Raw genomic sequence first — 21,115 nt, forward strand, 5'->3', positions numbered from 1 at the left:
TCCTTGCAAAATCATGTGTTCCAACTTTTTCTCCTTCTTCTGGAACTTCACCCCCTCCCCTAGATGGCAGGTAGTTCAATACATATTAAATATGTTAAATTCAATGTTAAATCCAATATATGTACACATATTTATACAGTTGTCTTGTTGCACAAGAAAAATTTGAACTAGAAAGAAAAAAAAAAAATCTGAGAAGGAAAACAAAATGCAAGCAAACAATAACAGAAAGAGTGGAAATGCTATGTTGTGGTTCATACTCAGTTCCCATAGTCCTCTCTCTAGGTATTGATGGTTCTCTTCATTAGTAGAACTGGTCTGAATCATCTCATTATTGAAAAGAGCCATGTTCATCAGAATTGATCATCGTATGATCTTGCTGTTGCCGTGTATAATGATCTCCTGGTTCTGCTCACTTCCCTCAGCATCAGTTCCTGTCCGTCTCTCCAGGCCCCTCTGAAATCCTCCTGCTGATCGTTTCTTACAGAACAATAATATTCCATCACATTCATATCCCCTTACTTATTCAGCTACTCCCCCTCTGCTGGGCAGCCACTCAGTTTCCAGTTTGTAGCCACTACAAAAAGGGCCTCCACAAACATCCAATAGGATATTTCAAATAAAACCAATACTCCATGACACCAATAGCAAAAAAAAGTCAGAAAAGTTCCTTCTTTGTCAAAAGAAAAAATTAAATACGTTAAAAATTAAAAAGTTAAAACAAAAATACAATTAAATTTAAAAGTTAAATAAAAATAGAGGGTCTAGGCCACATATAACTATATAAAACTTTAAAAAGTGAATTTTGGTCAGTGAAAAACTAGACTTTCAAGAGTTCATCACTCAGATTATTCCCCCCAACAATAAAGCATACACATTCTGCCATTCAATCTCTGGCCAGTAAAAGTGTCTCCATTTAGGATGAGTTAATGTCTACTCTTGGGGAGACAGTGCTCCTACAGGTAGCAATCACCTGTCTTCTTTCTAAGAAGTTCTCTTCTTGACACGATAAGCAATCTTGAAACGGGCTTCCTTCTCCTCTCAGTGGAAGAGATCCTGTAGTTAGTGCAGGGGTCTTAATCTCTCGCAGAACACCTTTGATCTGTCCTGCTAAGCCAGATCCCTCAGTTTGAGTCAGTGGGAACTCAGAACCGACCACGAGGCTCCGAAGACAAGGGGACAGAGCGGCCGCCGGCTCCTCCGTCCCCAGAGCTCTGTCCCCCAGAAGCTCCCGGTCTTGCCCATGAGCTGTAGGTTGAGCATCTATAGAGAAAGTTCTGGCAGATAGACGTTGGCGCTATATTTGTACGAGGGACAGCTCAGGGGGTGGAATTAGCTAGAAGAAGAGACAAAGTTTGCACAGTAATGGAGGCTCCCACACGCTGAGCTATAGTAGACCGACCACAACAGGCAGGCCCGCTGCAGCCTGGGGACATAGAGTTGGGTAGCTCCAGTTGGAGGCAACACACCGATGGGGGCTCACGAGCTATGAATGGCTTCCGACCCACGTGCATTTTGTTCTGAAGCTGGGGAGCCCTAGGGTCTCCACAGATGTCTGGGACAGACAAAACTCGGCTCGGGATGGAGTCGGAGGAAGAGAGAAGGCTGGGTAGCCTCGAGAAATCACACTGGGCTTTTAATGACCTTGGGCTTCATGAAATAAAGGGCCATCTTTTAAACATAAATATGTTTCCAGGATGATGCTGTAGGGTGTCAGCTATGGAATGCCACCTTGTTGCATTATGGGTTAGGTCCCATCCGGATTGTTTGATTGGGTGCTTAATGAGGGTGTATCCTCTTTGGCAGCTGGCTGGCACAGTCCCCAAAATGAAGAATCAGTTCAATTCTAGTTTCAGACACTTCCTAGCTGAGTGACTTAGACAAGTCACTTCACCCTGTCTGCCTCAGTTTCCTCATCTGTAAAATAAGCCGAGGAGGGAAATGGCAACTCCCTTCAGCATCTTTGCCAAGAAAACTCCAAATGGGGTCAAGAAGGAGTGGATATGATAACTGAACTTGTCCTTGAAACAATCGAAAAGTAACAAAAAGTGTGATTATTATTACTCTGCACTTCACATTGCTGGTAGGCGAGATCTCTCCCTTGACCCCCACCATGGATCCATTCACTTCTATTAATGCTCTGGAAGCTTCCTAGAAAGAGGAAATGCAGATTAGGTCAAACCCACTGATTTGCCCATCCTTCTGAATCCCCACTGTGCACAGTGTCTGGCACATAGTAGGTGCTTAATAAATGCCAGCTGATGACCATCTGGGGAACAAAGGTGGGTATGGGAGGAGAGATCTTCCCCTGAATCACCACATGCTTCCTTTTTTTGGAGACTGAACATTTGCCCTCCAGAGGCATGACTCTTCCCTTCTCCACAACGGTTGGTATACGGCTGACACGGGCTCAGGACAGTTATCAATGACGACCAAGCGCCTTTTACTTGGGGTTCCCCGTCTGCCATTTTTTTTCTGATCTCTGCTGCAGAAGCCATTCTCCTCAGCCGAGTAAATAAGCAATGTTGAAACGCTCTCGCCTTCTCTGATGGTTACCATGATCGCACTCACTCCAAGCGGGTCTGTCTTTTCCTTCATCTTCCTCTTTACTCCAATAAATAAGCTAAAAATACTTCTTAATTCACATAGCGATTTTGTGGAAAATGCTGAAGAAAGGGATTATCGTTTTGTTGTTTTGTTTTTTTCCTCCAAAAAACTTAATTTGATGGAGTTAAATCGGTTAGTAGATCAAATGCTGGGCCTGGAGTCAGGAAGGTCTGAGTTCAAATCCTGCCTCAGTTACCAGTTGTGTGATCTTAGGCAAGTCACATAAGCTCTGAGCCTGTTTCCTCATTTGTAAAAGGGAGATAATAACGGCACTTATCTCCTCGGGTTGCTATAAGGATCCGACATAAATGCAAAGTGATTTGGAAACCCTAAGACACTAACATTATTATCTTTGAACACTTTGGAGCTGGGGTCTGTGGGTAGGACTTGCCAGCCTAGGGAGAAGGTCCCTCTGAGGGAGAGACGGGGCAACTTTTGGAGCAGTGTCAGAGAAAGGACTTCCATTTTCGCACAGACCAGACCCCTCCATTTGTCGAATCTTAAACACAGAGGACCTTCTTCAGGGGCATCTTTTGGAAAGTCTCGCCTTAGGCAATGGGATGAGAGGATTTCTAGGCCATCTGGTACAATGTTCTCATTTTCCAAGGGAGGAAACTGAGTCTGGGAGAAGGGGAGTAACTTGCTTGCAGCTGTAAAATGGGAATACTAGTGTCTACCTTCCTGGCTTGTCTAGATATTCAAAGAGAATATTTGTAAAACCCTTAGCATGTCCTGCATGTGGTTGGTACCTAATATTTCCTTGCAAATGACAAATATTGGTGGGGATGTGGGGAAAACGAGACATTAAGGCACTGCTGGTGGAGTTGGGAACTCTATCTAAACGTATCTTGTGACTAACAATAGCACGAGAGATAAAAACCCAAAAGGAAAAGGACATATCTGTACAAAAATATTTACAGCAGCTCTTTTCTAAAAACTGATGGAAAATGGAGGGGATGCCCATCCATCAGGGAGCGGCTGAGCAAACTGTGCTGTGGATTGTGATGGATTCTGTTGTTATGGGAAACGATGAGCAGGATGCTCTCTGCAGAACCTAGGAAGACTTCCATGAGCCGATGGGGAGTGAAATGTCCTGCGTGCAGTCACGGCGAGGGCATAAACGAGGACTCTGAATGGCTTGGCTATTGTCCGCCGTGTCATGATCCAAGACGCTTCAGCAGGACTTGGGAGGAAACGTGCCGTCTGTGACCAGGAGGTGCCGATTGAAGCGCACTCTTTGCCTTCTTTCTTTTTCCTGAGGGTTTGTGCAGTTTTTTTTTTTTTTTTTTTTTTTTTGGTTTTATACTTTCTTTCTCAACATGACTAATATGGAGATAACAGCTACATGTGCATAACCTCTAGTGAATTACCTTCTCAGAGATTTGGGCAGGGAGGGAGAGAATTTGGAACTCAAAAATGATTTCTATCAGTGATTGGGGGAAAATACTAAATAGAATTTTTAACAAAAGAATTTAAAAAAGAATTTCCTTTTTGGAAGTGGGGGGAGATTAGGAGGTCATGCTCTAAACAGAATAGGGAAGTTTGAAAGTTTGAAGTCCAAAAGAAGGATAGATTTTTGGGGAAAGGTGAGTTCTATTTTGGACACAGTGAATCTGGGGTGTCTGTGGGGCATCTGACAAGCTGGGAGGTTTGGGAATCTGTCCAGAAAGGCCCAGGAAGCCCAGAAGAGCTGAGGAGAGAGCAGAGGGGCCAGGACAGAGCCAGATCATTCTCCCCGTCCCCCAGTTTCTCATCCCAAAGGTCCGGTCTCCTTGCGAATAGCCACGACGACATGAAGAGCAATGGAGACAAGGAGGGAGAGTCCGGGGCGCTCGTGTGGGACCACCCGCCATCCCTGGGAGGGCCGGGATACACCTGGGTACTGCCCACCTTTCTCACAATGGGATCTCGACCTTTCCAGGCCTGTTCTTCCCCTATGCAATGTAGGAGCCAGACTCGTCCTCCACAGCCCCGCCTCCACTCAGTCTGAACCCGCGACATTCTCAGGGCTCCAGGTGCTCACCCCGGTGGGTCTGGGCCAGAAGCAGCCCCATGGCCAGCTGGGTCGGCAGCAGGAGTCTTCAGGCAGCCCCTTCCTAAGCAGGGTCGCATCTAAGCAACGTGGGGGCAGCTCCACAGACAGCCCGAGGACCCAGGCAGCCCGGAACTGGAGCGGGGAATTCCAATAGACGTGATGGAAAGAGCCGTTTGCAGACCCCAAACTATGGAGGCTGAATGGGGAGCACGGCCTAGTAGTTTTCACCTTTGTTTTCATTTGTTTGCTTGTTTTTTTTTCTGCTGGGATTTTTCTTGTGCAGCGCGATGAAGGGGGAAACACGTTTGGAAGAATCGCACGTTTGACCTACAGTGGGTTAGCGGTTGTCTGGGGGAGGGAGAAACATCTGGAACAAAGTTTTTGAGGGTGAATGCTGAAAACTCTGCTTGTATTTGGCAAAAAATAAAAGGCCACTATTAAAAAAATGAAAATCTGCCTCAATTCAGTGAGACAAGAATCACTTCTCCGGCAGCAGCCAGAGCGCCTTCCTTCGGAACGGCCGCAGAAGCAGGCGGGGGGAGGGGGGCAAGCGGTCTGTCTGAAGTCAAACGGCCACTGAGCACCGGGCGAGCCCCCATGTCTAAAGCCTGTCCCGTCAGTGAGCGGACTCAAACAGGGCTTCGATGCCAAATCTCAGTGATTGGGGGGGGAAAGGAAAGGGGGGATCCTGGGCCTCCAGGCCTCTCCGAGTCCTTCGTACCTGGGAGGGGGATGGATTCACTGGAAAGCAGAAGAGACGAGCAGAGTCCACTGTCGGGGCCGGGCTTGAGGCTCTCTCAGTCACACGGCCCTCGGCTACCCAGGGGTCAGAGGGAGGGCCCACGCGCGCAGTCCCCAGCCACGTGGAGGAGCACAGACCCAGGCCGGGAAAAGGCCCCAGTTTCTAACCCCTGTGGGTAAGAGCACTGGGGGTCCCCGACATCTCTCGGGCTCGGGGGCAGCTCCCAGAGAGCTAGAGGAGCTCAGATACCGCTCTGCACTCGTGCTTTCATCTGCTGGGGGGCCCTGAACAATAGCCTTTTTGGGGTCCCCTCGAGTTCCACCGGCCTAGTCCCAGCCCCCTTAGTGACAACCCGTATGTGTGTGTGTGTGTGTACACATGCACGTACAGCCCGAGGAGGGGTCACCCCAGCACCCCGCAGCCCTGCGCCTGCCCACGGGAGCTCACCCTGCTTCCCAGTGACCGAGACAGGCCCCGGGGGGCCGGGAGACGCCTGGCTGGAGGCCGGGCCGGGTTTTGTATCCAATGCCGTGTTCATTTATTTCATACTTACAAAAAGAATCGCCCGCCCCTTGCCCCTTCCCAGAAAAACGGTCTTTTACAAACATTTAAAAATTAAAAACCAAATGAGGACAGGTTAATTTTGGTACAATTATTGAGCCACATAGCTGTCATAATTAGAGTTGCGATGTCCTATGGGTGACAAGCGTCCACGTGCCCCATAGGGAAATCCTGATTCTTGGCCAAGGAAAGTCCTCTCTCACAAGCGGGCGGGTCCTCGTGGAAAACCCGCCTTGGGGGAGGGCAGCCTTTCTCTGGGCAGGGGAGTCTCTGGGCTGCTCCGCCTTCCGCCTTCCACGTGGCAGGGCTCAGAGCCTGCCGAGCTCACGGCCCTGGCGCTGCCCGCGGCCTCTGCCGCCGACGGGCTCTGGAGGGCGGTGCCATCTCCCCGCGCCTCCCCGCGACTTGTGGCAAGTCCCCCGGAGCACATGGGGAGGCTCCCGGCCACGTGGAGCTGCAGCTCCCTGCAGTCCCGGACCTTGCTCTGGAGAGGGAGGCCCTTCTAGGAAGAAGGGCCGGGCCTGTCCGTGTCCGGATGTCACGCACCCCGCCGTGGTCTCCTCGGACAAGAACGGCCCCTGTGCTGGAGGCCCTCCCGCTGGCTCCCTTCGGAAGGGCTGGCCGGCCGTCTGTCCGTCAGGGCTTGTGCCGAGAAGCGCTGTTCCTCCTGGAGCGGGCCAGGGGCTGCTACTTGTCCCTCAGGATGTCCAGCTGCTCCTGGTACTCTGTGAACAGCCGCTGGAAGCGCAGGTTCTGCCCGATGACCGGAAGCAGCTCTTTGAGAAGTTCCCGCTTTCGCAAGCCCTGCACGCAGAGAGGAGGACAGAGTTGGGGTCGGGGGCCTCCGCTATGGGGCGCTCCAGAGGCCCCCCCCAGCCACCCTCAGGGCTCGCCAGGAGGGAAACGAGAGATGGCAAAATGGGAAAAGCTGGAAGATCTTTGTGGTGCCAGGTACTGTTGGCAGACACGCCAATGCGACGGCCCTCTGCACCCGGGGGGGCGGGGGGTCCCAGGGCCATGGGGCTGTCCAGCCCTCTCATGAGTGACCACCAGCTCTGGGAAAAGCCCTGTGCCCTGCCCCCCCCCCCCCCCAGCTCCGGGCTCCGCCCTCGGCTGGCACAATCTGAGGTCCTGCCTGCCCTCTGGTGGCAGCTCGGGGACTGCAGCCCCACTCCGTGTTGGGCAGCCCGTCTCCTGCACCAACCTCCAGCTTAACAACGCCCCCTAAATGTGGCCCCAGGCCTGACCCAGCTCGTCCGGCCCGGCCCAGCGGGGCAATGAGCCCCATCGCTCCCCCCCAGTCCTCGTGTTCATTGTACGTTCTAGTGCTGACTCTGCAGTCCCGTGACCCCTAAGTCTTCCCCCCCAGACAAACTGTTGTCCCTTGTGAATCCCGCCAGCCAGGGAGGAGCCGTTACTCTGAGCTTAATGTAAAGATGCCATTCCGGGGCCGTCCCTGTCCCTGAGGACCCTGTCCCCGGTGCCCTGGGGGAGCCTCCCCATTGGGTAAAAGTGCTGGGACGCAGAGGTCCGCTGCCCCTCCTCCCGGCTGGGCCTGGTCTCCTGTGAAATCGCCACCGATCCCGCGGGGAGAGCCCACGTGCCGGTAACGCCCAAAGGCTGGAAGCCTTCCCGGAGGGCAGCAGGGGGTGAGAGGGGGCTCCCTGCCCGTCTGCCCCTCGCCAGGAAACATGAACACCGGGACATCTCGGGCACCGGGGCAGGAGCTTCCTGGCACCGACTCGCTCCTCCACGCGCCCACCCACGTCCGTTCTCTCACTCCCTCCCCCTCCCCCTCCCCCTCCAGCTCCGGCTCCTTCTCCAGCTTTAGTTACGGGGCCAGGCCCGGCCTCCCCCCGGCGACGGCAGGACCAGGCGGCTTGCTGGACGGCCTTCTGAGACCACAGGCCTGGGGAGGCCTCGGGAGGGGTGAGAAGGCCCAAGGCCTCGGCTGCCCGGACACCCAGGGAGGTCACGGGCCCGCTGAGCCCGGGCAGCCGAGGGAGGGGCCCTGGGCCCCTGCGCTGCTCCAAGAAAAGTTCCTTTCTCCTCTCCCAGAGCTCTCTGGGGGATTAGGGGGGCTCTGGCCCTGCCCCTTCGGGCAGCTCTGACCGACCGGGCGAAAGGGAACGTGAGACCTTACCACGACCGTTGATTCCCACTGACTTCCGGTGGAGTAATGGACCGGCCCCAGCAAATCCTTGCATAATTCTCGCAGCCGATATTCAAACCCTGTGAGAGGACAACAGGCTGAAGCGGCCCCCAGACGGGCTCTGGGGCTTTGGGCCGGCCGAGCCGGGTCGGTACCACTCGTGGCCAAGGGGCGTCTCTCGGGACGTAGCGGGGAGCCCCCTGCCGGCCCATCTGTGCCCAGCTTTGCGTCCCCCGGACCCAGGCCACGCCTGAGCCGCCCCCTCCCCCCAGTCGCCAGGGCAGGCCCCCGGGAGGGGCCGGGGCCGGGCTCACCTTCGTTGACGAGGTACCGTGCATAGATGAGCAGCCAGTGGCGGTACTCGTGGCTGGACTGCAGCGTCAGCGCCGCCGCCATCTGGCTCTCCAGGTAGGCCAGGGTGGTCTCTTGCTGGACCAAGTGAGGCACGGAGAACAACCGGGTAGCTTGTCTTCCTGAACTGCAAAGGCGGGGGGAGGGGGTGAGCTGGGCCCGGGCCGGGAGCCGCTTTGCCCGAGGAGGCCGCGGCTGCCCTTTCGCCCGCGTTCTCTGGGACAGCACAGCAGGGGCCGGGGCACTACGAGGCGGGTGGGAGGCCACCCTCAGGGCCGGCTTCCTGCCCCACAAACCAGACCCCTACCCCGGGCCGTCCTGCTCTCCCCTCGGTCACCTCCCTGGCTCCCTCCCCCCTGCGGCACTCGGGGTCCGCCAGGGCCGGGGCAGGCTGACCACGGACAGCTCCAGGCCAGCATCAGGCTGGAGCAGCGGGAGGGCTGCCCTGGCTGGGAGGCCTCTGGGCTGGAGCAGCTGTCGGGTGCCCTCGGCATTTATTAAGCGCCTCCTGTGTGCTCAGCCCGGGAGGATACCTGCCCTGGAGGAGTTCATGGACTAAGGGGGAGCCGGCACACAAGCAATGGGAGGGAATGGACGGAGGGAAGGCTTCCTGTGGAGGGGGGGCCGGCTGGGACCTACGGAAACCGGGAGGTCGGGGCCGGAGCAGGGGCGAGGACGGTGGCCGGGGCAGCCCCTGGATTCAGGAGAGCGTGCGGGAGCGTAAGAAGGCTGAGCGCGGGGGGGCCGGGGGAGGAACAGCAGCGTTCTAACATGTGGGACCCCCAAGTAGGGGAGGGAGAGCTCAGACCTGAGCCTCAGGAAAAGCCCTCGGGGGCAGCCAGGGTGTGGGCTCGGCACCAGGGAGTGGGGCCCGCCCTGGGGGAGCAGGGTCAGAGGGGACGAGGGGACGGAGCTGAGAGACGCTGCTGAGAAGACCCCGGCCCCGCAGCCTGATGAGCCCTGGGCCCTCCCTGCCAGCTCAAGCCCAGCTCCGGGCGGATCGCTTCAGGGAGTCCGTGTCTCTGGGAGCACTTGCTACAGTGGGTGCTCATGGGGATCACCCGGTAGGTGACATCTCCTAACACAGGAAGCGCTCCTCGGACCGGAGCCTGCGACCTCCATGCTCGCCGCTCTCCCTCCTCCCTCCCTCCCACGCCGGGGGGCCGGAGGCTTTGCGTACTTAGCTGTGCGTCCCTGGATTATGGCGAGAGGCCCGGAGCACAGCGTGGCCTCCTGGGACGGCAAACTGCTCCTGTAGTCCGCACACTGGGCCAAGGAGTCCTGCTTGTCCGAAACCAGATTCCTGGAGGGGAAAAGGCTCGTCAGGGCTCTGGGCCCGGGGGGGCCCATGCCCAGGGAGGCGGCCCCGCCCTCCCCACCCCCTCAGCTGCCACTGTAAGTGGAAAGGAGCGACCAAAAAAAATCAGCTTTAAACGATCCAAGTCCCCGACCCAACTAATGGTCTTGGGGAAAAGCCTGCTGACCGAGACCCCGGAGTCAGCCCCCGAGGCTGGGGCCCGCTCCTCCCTCCGGGCAGCGGCCGGGGCGGGCACAAAGCCCCCTGGCACCTTCTCCCGGGGCTCCCCTCGCCCAGGGGCCCGCGGCCTGCCCGCTCACCAGGTGGAGAGGGCCGGGTTGAAGCAGTAGGCCTTCCCGTCGGACAGGTTCATCACCGGGATGCCGTGCTGGGTCAGCAGGATCTGCGAAACAGTCATGTCACTTCCTAGGGAGAAGACCAGGAGGATTATGGTCCACGGCCGCCACGATGCGGAAATGCCCCGAGAACCTCGCTGACCCGGAAATAAAAGCCCTGGGTTCTCTGGCAGGGCTGCTCCTTCTGGCCGGTCCCGAGGCCGGAGCCCAGGACTCTCTCCCCACACCCCCTCTGCCGGGAGAGGAGCCCCCGCCGCCATTACCTGATAGAATGGTCTGCAGAGATTCGTCTTTGATGACAACCACCTGTTTATGGACATCCCTGGGAAAGGAACGGAGGCCGTCAGTCCCACCGGGACGCCTGGCCCGGGCAGAGGGGGGACCGCCCCCATGCTGTCTGCCCGGGCAGCCGGAGGCCCCGGTCCCAGGGGTGGGGGCACAGCCTGGCCTTGGGGGTCCGTGAGGGAGGTGACTCACTAAGGCCCGGCCTGGCCCCTCCCCGTCCGGCTGCCCCTGGGGCCCGGGGGCCACTTACCACACAGACAAGGTGGCAGCGGAAGTGAGAGCCATGATGTAGGGCCCCGTGCAGTGCAGCGTGGAGACGGGGGAGTGCAGGACGATGGGGGGCAGCAGGCGGCGGCCGCAGGCGGAGAACACGGACAGCGTCCTCTTCTCACAGGCAGCGCACACCACGTCACTGCAAGGAGCCGAGGGGGGCGGGCGTCACGCCGGGAACCGTCCGAGGGGGCCCGAGCCCGACCCCCGACCCCGGTGAGGGGAAAAGCCCACCCTGGGGGCGAGGGGAAGGGAGAGGCCCGAGCTTACACAGGCTCCCCCCAGGTCGCCCAGCTCCCCAAAAGCCAGGACTTGTGACACGCCTGAGCGCTCACCCGACTCCACTGAGGGTCACAAGCAGCTGGGAGGTGGCGGGTCTGGGGATCGGCCCTCCCCACCCCGAGGCCCTTCCCAGGAAGCTCCCCGAGGGATGCTCTCGGTGCTCTCAGGCGCCCCAGAGGAGGCGGAGCGAGCCACGGGGGTCTGGGGTCGGAGGGAGCCCCGGCCTACAAGGTCCTGGCCAGAGGGGCCGCTCCCTTCCTCTTGCAGAAGAACTTGGGGTCTTGGCTGTTCCTGACTCCCGACCACCCAGGAGAAGCCTGGGGCGTAATCGCCCTGCGAGCTCTGGGCAGGGAGGGAGGGGCGGGGAGACTCCCTGGGTCGGGAGGGCCCGTGGCCCACCAGGGCCTGCAAGGTCCCCAGGACTTCCTTGGAGACCCTACGATGGCGGTGGGGCGAGCTCTGGCCACCTCACTTTACAAGGAGGGAAATGGGCAGGAGATGCAGAGCCGGTGGGAGGGAGTGGGGGGTCAGCCCATCCATTTATGGGCCTTGCTGTGGTTCTCTACAAACTCTTCTGGGTTTGGGGCCTGGTCGACACTGGCCGGCCACTGAACCTGCCGGAACCCCCTACGTCACGCGGTGGGAGCAGGGGCCTCTCTGGCCACCCCCTGCCCCCGACAACGCCCGCTTTCTAAAGCAGTCATGGGCGGGGGGTCTCGGGGGTCCCGGGTCAGCGCCCAGCACACTCACCAGCTGCCCGCAGCGGTCAGGATCCGGCTGGTCAGGACGGTCTCCCACTCTTTGCCTTCCCGCGTACATTTTAGCCGGCTCAGCTTCAGGCCCCCCACCGCGGTGACCTCGTTCTCCACTTCGATGTAGAGGGAAGGGTCGGAGCTCACCTGTGCAGGGGGAGAGAGCAGCTCCTTGAGCAGCCGCACCTTCCACTGGCTCTCCCAGGCCTCTGGGTGCCCTGCCCCCCCCCCCCCCACTGCTGGACTATCAGTAGGGGGCGCGCTTTTACCGCCCCACCAGCACCGGCCCAAGGGGGCCCAGTCCCCGCTCAGTCCCCGCCCATACACACGCCCCGCGCCCCGTGCTCGGCTGGCACCGCCCTCCCCGGAGCGGCCCCGGGCCAGGCCAGGGGGTGGCAGGAGGCTGGCCTTCCCTGCTGCCCCCCAGAAGCCTGTGGCCTCTGAGCCACAGGCAGGAGCGCGGCCCCCGAGGTGCATCCGGAGTGAGCCGCTGGCGGAAAGGCGCGCCCCAGCTCCATGGGGGGTCTGCCAGGGCCCCGCCCGGAGCTGCCCCCTCGTTCCCTCGTGTTCCAGGGCCGTGGGGATTATCGGAGAAGCTATGATCGGAGCGGGCCGAAGAGATGGCTGCCAACGTTATTTGTATCAATAAGCATTTATTATGTCCCTACTGTGTGCCAGCCGCAAACGATCACAACTTATGTCATACATTTATGTTATAAAATGTTTTAGAATTTACGGCGGATGGGGGGTGGGCTGAGACAAAAAGGAGGAACGGGAGAGGTTATGGGGAAAGACCCCTTTGGCCCCTGCCTCCTGAGAGAGGGCTTTGCCAGACAGCCACGTGCTGGGCTCCCGGCTCCCGACCACCAAGAACCAAAGGCCTTTACAAAACGATTGGGTTTTAAGCAGAACCGGGGCGGCCAGACGAGCCCCGCTGCTGGCGTTCTCAGAGAGCTGCCCCCGGGGCCCTCGCGGCTCCTGTGTGGAGCTCACAGCTCACCCCGGTCTCAGAGGGTCTCAGAGACCCCGCGCCCATGAGCCTGCTGCAGGAGCGTGTCTGTGGGTCGGGGCCACGGCCACATGGACCAAGAGGGGGCACACTCGTGGGTCCCATTCATGTCTTCCTGGGAGGGGAGCCCAAGGAGCGATGACGCGGCGTTCACACCGGGGGATCGGGTGGGCAGGAACTTCTCTCCAGGCCCCCTCTAGACCGCCCCGTCCTGTAACCCATTCTCTCCTCCCATGTACCTCCCAGGGTAGTGGAGCCCCAGGTCATGGAGCCCTTCAGGAGCCCCACTGCCACCACTGCAGCGCGGACGGCTGGCCCAGAGACGGATGGAGCCCGAGTTCAGCTCCGGGATGTGCAGGGCCCCCTCCCCAGACCCTCGGCTTACCTGCAGGGCAAAGGACTTCTGCGGGGCTGGCGTTGGCAGTTTAAGAGCTAGTGCTGGGGCGGACACACAGAGGGCATCCTTGTCGGCCGTCAGCGGGGACTGCGAGGGGGCAAACAACAGAGAAGGGTCAATGAATGCCTGACCCGGGGGCGGCAGGAGGAGAAAGGGGCCCTCAGTGCCAGTCTGAGTATGGGCAGCTTAAGGAGGACAAGACCCAAGTTCAGAGTGGGCCGGTGTGGAGCAGCCGGGCAGTCCTTTGCAGTCAGAGCACCCCGGCCTGGGTTCTGGTCTGTGGGAGCTGGCGAGTCCCTCGACCTCTCCGGAACCCCCCCATGTGCTCACGTCGGTCCCCCTAGTGACCACCCCTTTCCCAACAGTCCCCTGGGCTGCTGCCTTCACCCCCCGCAGACCCTGCTGGCCCAGGCCCGGCCGGTCCTTGTGCCACGCCGTGCTGCCCGGCTGAGTCTCACCCCGAGTTGGCGAGAAGTAAGTGAGCCTCCGAGGCACGGGGGCTTGCCCGGGGTCCCCCGAAGCCCTGGACACTGGGATGACCGGGGGCCTCACCTGCACGGACAGCGCCACGGGCAGGAGGCGCGTGTCCTTCCGCGGACGGCCCTTCTTCTTCTTCTCCACGGTCTCCCCTTCGAGGTCCAGCTTCCGTTTGGACAGGGAGGAGGGCCTGGAAATGGGGATCTTCTCGTCGCTGTCACTGCTGCTCTCCAGGATGTCCTTGGGCTTCATCTCCTTCACGAGATTCTGCTCTTTCAACCTGACACAGGAAGAGTCTCTGCTGTGCCTTTGTTAAGGATAAATGAAGCCCCTTCCCCCTCGAGGTGGGGCAGGTGGGCTCTCCCAGAGGCGCTCCTGCTGCAGCAGCTGGGGGTGCTGCCCAGGCCCTGGAGCTGAGGCATCATCTGCGCTGGCAGGAACCAGGCTGAGCCGTCCCTGACTCCCCACATGGTCCATACTGGGGGGAAGACGGGGAGGTCGTTCCCCGGCCTCCATCCCCGTACAGAATGGCTTCTGGCACTCCGGGGCAGCCCCCCACGCGAGCCTCTGCTCCTAGCCCCCCAGGGCTCCTGGTCCCCTTCGAGTTCCCAAAGAACCTCTGGGGTCCCCAAGTCAATTTCTAAGAGGCTGCCTGGGCTCGGAGGCGATATCCAAGGAAGGCCGCCGGTCCCTCGGCCCCATCTGGTCCAGGGGGACGACGCTAAGACCACCTGCCGCCCACGGCCCTCGAGTTGCCCACAGAGCCACATACGAGTGGGGCTGCTAACCCTGCCGCTCCTGGCCCTACGGCACCACTTCCTAAGGCTGACCAGTCACATGACACCGTCCCGGGCCCTGAAGAGCGAGGGTGCTCCAGGCCTAACTGAACCCCGGTGCTCTGGGAAGAGGGAGACCCAGGGTCACCCTGGCCAGAATGGGCAAGTCTCCCAGTACGGGGCTTCCAGGCCAAAGGCCCCACGCTCAGTGGGCTCTGTCAGCTGGAGCACCCAGAGCTCCTGGTCCTGGCTCCTCTGCCTGAGCAAAGGGCCCAAAGCCGAGAAGTTCTCCCCTGTCAATTCGTCCTGCCGGGACCACCTGCTGCATCTATCAAATAAAATGGGCACATGGTTCCTTTCTCAGGGCAAAAAACTGGAAACTGGGGAGAAGCCCACGGAGCGGGACACGGCTCACCAAACTGTGGTGTGTGACTATGTGGGAACATCACATTCGATGGGAAATGAGGAGCAGGATGCGCTCAGAAAAACCCGGAAAGTCCTCCCCAAACTCGAGCAAAGCGGGATGTGCTGAGCACAAAGTGCCGGCGATGCTGGGGGACCAGCAGCTGCCAACGGCTTTCTCAGGGTACAATGATGCACGACCGCTCGGAGGGGCTGAGGATGGACAATCCTGCTCACATCCTGAGAAAGAACTACTGGGTCCCGGGACAAACTGAAGCAGCGAGGGGGCACTGCAGAGACAGGAGGACCTGAGTTCCTGTGGCCGCAGACAGGTAACACTTCCTAGCGGTGTGACCCTGGGCAAGTCACTCAACCCCAACTGCTTCTCAAAAAACCAAACCAAACATTTCCTTTTTGTCTTGAGTTTTTTTGGGGGAGGGAGGGAGGAGAATCTTTTTTTTTTCTTTTTTGGGCAACATGACTTTTATAAGTGTTTTGCACAACTTCACATGAGCCTTGCCTTCTCAATGGGGGAGGGGGCTGGGAGGAAGGGGAAGAATCTGGAACTCAAAATTATGAAAACATGTAGAAAAAATTGTTTTATATGCAACTGGGGAAAAGAAAAGAAACCAAAAAAAAAAAAAAAAAAAAAGGAAAAATGGGTTTCTTGCATTGGAAGGGAAATGAAGCAACAGGTCCAGGATCTGCATAGGCCTTCCTGACCCGCACCTCCTGGGCCGGGGCGGGGCATCCCTGCAGGCACCCCCAGGGCCAGGGTGGTTGGTAGTACTTCTATCTCCCTCCACCTCTCTCCTCTCTATTTCCCTCTCTCTCTCCTCAATTCCCTCCATCTCGCTCTCTAGTTCCTTCCATCTCGCTCCTCTCCTGTTATTTCCCTCCACCTCTCCCCTCTCCATCTGTCTCTCCCCCTCCAAAGCTCCTCAGACATCTCCGTAATACTGGCACCCAGAACCCGGCACTCCCCAAAGAGCCTCATCACCACCTCAGGGACACCCTGGATGTCCCATTCCACTCCACTCGAATGCAGTGACTCCCTCCTCCCTCACCGCTCGGGTCACGAGGCCTGCCCTCCCTCCTGGACTGCTGTGTACGTGTCTCCTCCACTTGCCCCCATTCCCACCATCGCCCGACCAGGAGATCTGTGAGGGCCCAACGGCTGCTGAAGCGAATTCCCCGCAGGCCTCCTGGCACCAGAGGCGGCCTGAGCTGACGGGTCCCGTCCCGACTTTCTCCGCTCCACTACCCCGCCCTTCACCCCCCCGACCTCCCCGTGCCTTACCGGTCAATGGCAGTCTGGTTCATATTTGTGATGGCAGCAGTCCCGCTCCCTGAGGTGGCTTTGGATCGTTCAGTGAATCGGGAATCAAACGCTTTCATTGGCTCGATCTTGGAAGGAGTTGTTAACACAGAGGCCGAGGAGGTGGGGGGGACGGCTGCAGCCGAGGTAGCATTTACACTGAGCAGGGATCAAACAAAAGAGAGCAGACTTAGCTAACCCTCTGGATGACGAGAGCAGCAGGCCCCGCGATTCCCGTCCACAAGTAGAGCTGCCCTGGTCTTAACACCTCTAAGAGGAAGCGCCCTCTGCCTCGGCGTCCCCAGCGGCGCCTTCAGAGGGTCCTGTCTTCCTACCAGTCCAGTGTTCGCTTCTGCTTTTCAGAGTTTAAAAACCGTACGTTCTGAGAGAACTTTGTTTTAAAACAAACAAAATTAAGATCCTGCTCTAGACCAGTGTTTTGAAGGCTCCATTGTGCTCTAATATAGGGAGACACCAAGAAGCTTCCAAAGATGGAGAGGTCTGAGAGAATGGAAAGTGGCCAAGAGCTGGTCTCCGAGGCCTGCCGTGGATCCCGGCAACCTGCGGCTCTGTGCCCGGCCAGGGACCGGTGGAGATGCCAACTGGAAAGAGCATCCCGTTTGCTTCCCCTCCCCATGTCGGGTCACCTGCCCTCTCCCCTGTTCCCCATGGATGGGAAAATGCCACGGAACAGCCGTGGGCCTCTCAGGAGCTCAGGGATCCCTCCCGGAATGGGGACGAGGGCCGAGCGTCCCAGAAGCAGGGGCTGCAGCAGGCCCTCCTCTGGCAGGAACAGAGGCAAAACCCAAGCAAAGCTCCCTGGAAGGACTGCTGAAGCCGTCACTAGGGGGTGCCAGAGCACAAGGTACAAATCTGGCCTTGGGTATTTGATAACTCCCTGGGCAAGTCTTTTAACCTATTAGCCTCAGTTTCCGCATCTGCAAAATGGGGATGATAGCAACACCAACTTTCCAGGGTTGTTGTAAAGCTCAAATAAAAGGCTGTTTGACGTTCACAGCAGGGATTAGCACACAGTAGGTACTCTATACATGCTTCTCTCTCCCCTAAATTGTCAATTATTAATGGGGATTTAATAGGCATAAAACGGCTACCAACTTTTCCCCTCCAACAAAGCGCAGGAAATATTCACGTGGAGGAATGGCATATGGATGCAAATAAAAACTCACGCCCAGACAGTGACCCCCCCTATAAGCCCAATGGCACACTCAAGAGACCCAGTCGAGGAAGACCGAGTCCCGAGGACCAAGCCCGTCCAAATGTGGCCAATAACTAGTTGAGGCAGATGGTGCAGGAGAACCTCCGTTGCCTGGGAGTGGGAGGATATGAATTCTAGAGCCACCATCTGAGCCTCAGTTTTCCTATCTATTAAAAATGGGTCTGTTGGGGACACTAGGTGGCGCCGTAGGTAGAGCACAGCCCTGAAGTCAGGAGGACCGAGTTCAAGTCTGGCCTCAAGCATCTCCTGGTGGGCCTGTCTGTGTTGCAATCTGCCTTCTTAGCTGCAGAACGAGGACCAGACTATATACCTACTCCGCAGGTTCTGTGTGGATCCAAGAGAATATTACTGGTAAAGTGCTCTGCAGTGTCTGGCACAGAGTAGGCGTTCCATAAACGCTCAGTCCCTTCGCCTTCCCTTCTCACACGTTTCTTTCTTTTTCTACCCAGCTCCCGAGGATCCAGAATTTCCCTACGGGGAGGGCCATCCCAACGTGGGATCCAGGCTCACCATCCAAGACCCCCCCACCCAACACCCTGGCTCTGCCCTACCATCCTGTGCCCCGACATCTCCTAGGGGGCACCTCTCCTTCACCTGGCCTTTGTCGTATTCACCAAACCCTTTCCCTGAGCGGGGCCATTCCATTGAGTTCTTTATGCTTCCTCCAGGCCGTGTCCGCAGCCAGCCGAGCCTCAGAGGAAGCCCTCAGCGGGCCCACTCGGCGCCCGCCTTCCTCTACCCTCCCGGGCGGCCCCTCATACATGGGTGCCGACTGACTGCAGCCCACACCTGTGGGACCCCGAGATGCCCTGAGTAACCCAGCTTGGTTTCCTCCATGAGTGTCTGGCACACAGGTCGTTAACCGAGGCTCACTGCCTGATCCAGTCACTAAGTGAACCTGTCTTCACAAGGCAAGGACTCCAGGTTTCCGCAGCTTCCTTGGAGCTCTGGCTGGCTCTCCACACAATCCCAGACGTGATTGGACCAAGGCGGGGCTCTGGCTGGACGTCACCATTCCCAACAGTTCACAGAAACCATCGATCTTTTTCAGAAGAAAAGCTACATGGCTCTAAGTTCTGATTAACTCGGGAGGTCAGCTGATTGAGCCTGAGAGTAAGGGGCCATGTATCCATTTGGTTTCTTCTCATTACATTTCGTTCTTAAATTTTTTTTTTTTAACATTTCTTAATGTTCAAGTTCTTAAACTTGTTCTTCAAGTTCTTAAAGGAAACTGCCGACCACTGAGTCTGCTAGTGCACCTAGGCCTATATCCCATATAGACACTGATAAACATAATCAACAGCGCAGGGCCCAAGGTCTTCTTCCACAGAAAGAACTTTTTTAAAATTAAGTTTTATTATTTAACCAGTAAAAATTTGCCTTTTCTCACTCCCCTTCTGACGACAAAAGAAAAACAAACTCCCCGTTAACAGACGTATGTAGTCAAAGCAAATCTTTGCACAGATGCACACAAACGGAGGGAAGTACTACTTTTTTCCCCCTCAGGGAGCGGGTTTCACGGTCCATTGGACGTCTCTCAGAGTCGTTTCAGAAAACAATATTGTTTTCTTTTCTTTTTTTAAAATTAAAGCTTTTTATTTTCAAAACATATGCATGGATAATTTTTCAACACTGATCCTTGCAAAACCTTATGTTCCGATACAAAACTATTTTCACGGTAAATTCTCCTCCTGGTTTTGCTTATTTCACTCTTACCTTGGAGGTTGCTTTGCTTAATATTAATCCCTCTCTTGATTTGCCTTCCTTCTAATTCCCCTTTCTCCCATTTCCCTGTGGAGTGAAATCTATTTCTTAATCCAACCGTATGTGCGCTGGATATGTGTACGTACGCACGTGCATCTGTTTTGTTTCTTCCTTCTTTGGACCAGTTCAGATGAGGGAAATTCAAGTGTCAGCTACCCCTCCCGCCTCTTCCTCCTTGCCCGCATCGATTTATTTCTCTAGGTATGTCTGGATTATGTGGGGTCGTTCTTTCTCTTCTGTTCCCCACGGATGTACTCCCCCTTATCCACCCTTTCTATTCTTTTTTTTTTTTTTTTTTGAAAGATCATCAAGACATAACCAAAGCACTCCAGGCCTTCTGTGAATGAGACTCTCTTTATGAGCCCTAATGGTGACAGGGGTCCTAGGTATCATCTCCCCACATAAGAACGTAAGCAGCTTATTCTTTAGTCCCTATGATTGTTTCTTGTTATGGGCCAGAACTCTGAACTTGAAACAAAGGATTCTTACAAGCTCTTGGAACCAAGGCAAGACTGAAAGGCTCTCCAGAAAGCTGCCCAGCCCCAGGAAGTTGATAATAAAGGATCTGGACTATAAGAAAGCTAACCGGGGCCGCAGGAAAGGAGACAAGACTTGGAAAGAGACTAAAATAAAGGATTTGGATTTTAATCCCTGCCTGCATTTTTGGTGATTACTGAACTGAAAGAAAGGCTGCCTCCAGAGACCCCAAGAAAACCCAACAAGAGAATATTACAAGTTTTATATTATTCTCTGCATTTTGGAATATCCAGTTCCAGGCTCTCTGATCCTTTACGGTACCTGCTGCTCAATCATGTATCGTCTTGACTGTGGCTCACCGTACTTGAATTCTTCCTAGCCGACTATCTGCAATCCTTTTCTTTGCCTCAGAAACTCTAAATTTGGGCTATAATGTTCCTGGGAGTTTTTACTTTGGGATCCTTTCAGGAAGTAACCAATGGATTCCACTTCTACAGTACCCCTTGGCAGTTTAAGATTTCTTGAAATACCACACCTAGGTTGTTTTAGTCACGACATTCAAGTAGATCAATGTTGTGTTTGCTGAGATTGTGGCTGTGGGCCAGTCATTTCAACAGCACCCGATTCTTCGTGATCACATTTGGTGGGTTCTTGGCAGAGACACTGGATTGGTGGGCCATTTCCTTCTTCAGCTTATTTTAAAGATGAGGAAAACAGGGTTCAGTAACTTACCTAGGGTCACACAGCTAGGAAATGGCTAAGATCAGATTTGAATTCAGGAAATTGAGTTTTCCTGCCTTCAGGTTTGGTACTTTATCTACTGCAACACCGAGCTTGTGTTTTTTTGTGTTCTTTTTTCTTTTCTGTCTCTTGATTTTTAAAAACCACTTCATCTCATGGAACCCTTTGGATCTAATTTCGAGGAAGTTTTTCCTTTAGTAAGGTACTTTGTATGCCAAGCGGTTAACTCTCTTTCCAATTCTTTATCCCATACATGTCACTTCTTTTCCATTTTCCCTTCAAGCACCATTGTTTCATTTATAAAACATTTTAAATTCTCCGGCCCCCTCCCAATTTCTTTCTGGAATTCTAGTTGAATCTCTGCCTAATCCATGTTCTTCTCTGAGGCTTTGCTTGTGGATGTACAGTAGCCTATTTCCTGACTTGGGACTTGATGTTAGGGTGGAGCTCCATGTCTTTCTGGAGGGAAAGTCTGGGTTGGTCCTGCTGCTGCTGGGCTCCTGTCTGACGACTGTCTGATCGGTGCTCCCCCAGTCTAAGCTCTGCAAATTGCTGACCTGAGTTTCGGTGTGAGCCACTGCAGATGGGTGACGGGCCTTAGTACTTTCAGCCTATTGCAAAGTTCTGCTGGTTCCGAAAGGCAGAACTACAACAGCAAAGCTTCCCACTTTGGTTATTCTTCAGCAATCTGAGAGTTCTGCTTCTGGGGTCTCAGCCACACAGCTGCTGCTGGCTTCTTGCCACCATTTACTCTAAAGTGACATAGATTCTCAATGGCTGAGTCCTCTTTGAGGCTGGTGATCAAGTGAGCTCTAAATCCATCTAGTTAT

The 21,115-nt window shown here is 56.0% G+C and overlaps 1 protein-coding gene across 2 annotated transcripts in view; it reads right to left on the reverse strand.

Moving 5' to 3' along the window:
• Positions 1-5,895: 5,895 nt before the first annotated feature.
• The window catches only part of LOC127545726 (protein HIRA), a 71,224-nt gene continuing 56,004 nt past the window's right edge, over positions 5,896-21,115 (reverse strand). For both annotated transcript variants that reach the window (XM_051973189.1, XM_051973190.1), the window contains 11 exons: positions 16,049-16,225; positions 13,646-13,850; positions 13,082-13,180; positions 11,686-11,834; positions 10,634-10,795; positions 10,362-10,420; positions 10,063-10,168; positions 9,626-9,748; positions 8,409-8,572; positions 8,086-8,174; positions 5,896-6,746 (listed from right to left, as the gene is read on the reverse strand). In XM_051973189.1, the coding sequence (XP_051829149.1) occupies positions 6,630-6,746; positions 8,086-8,174; positions 8,409-8,572; positions 9,626-9,748; positions 10,063-10,168; positions 10,362-10,420; positions 10,634-10,795; positions 11,686-11,834; positions 13,082-13,180; positions 13,646-13,850; positions 16,049-16,225 (1,450 nt within the window). In that variant the 3' untranslated portion in view covers positions 5,896-6,629. The remainder of the gene's footprint in view (positions 6,747-8,085; positions 8,175-8,408; positions 8,573-9,625; positions 9,749-10,062; positions 10,169-10,361; positions 10,421-10,633; positions 10,796-11,685; positions 11,835-13,081; positions 13,181-13,645; positions 13,851-16,048; positions 16,226-21,115) is intronic.

The sequence above is a fragment of the Antechinus flavipes genome, chromosome 1, assembly GCF_016432865.1.
Source record: "Antechinus flavipes isolate AdamAnt ecotype Samford, QLD, Australia chromosome 1, AdamAnt_v2, whole genome shotgun sequence".
NCBI lineage: Eukaryota > Metazoa > Chordata > Mammalia > Dasyuromorphia > Dasyuridae > Antechinus > Antechinus flavipes.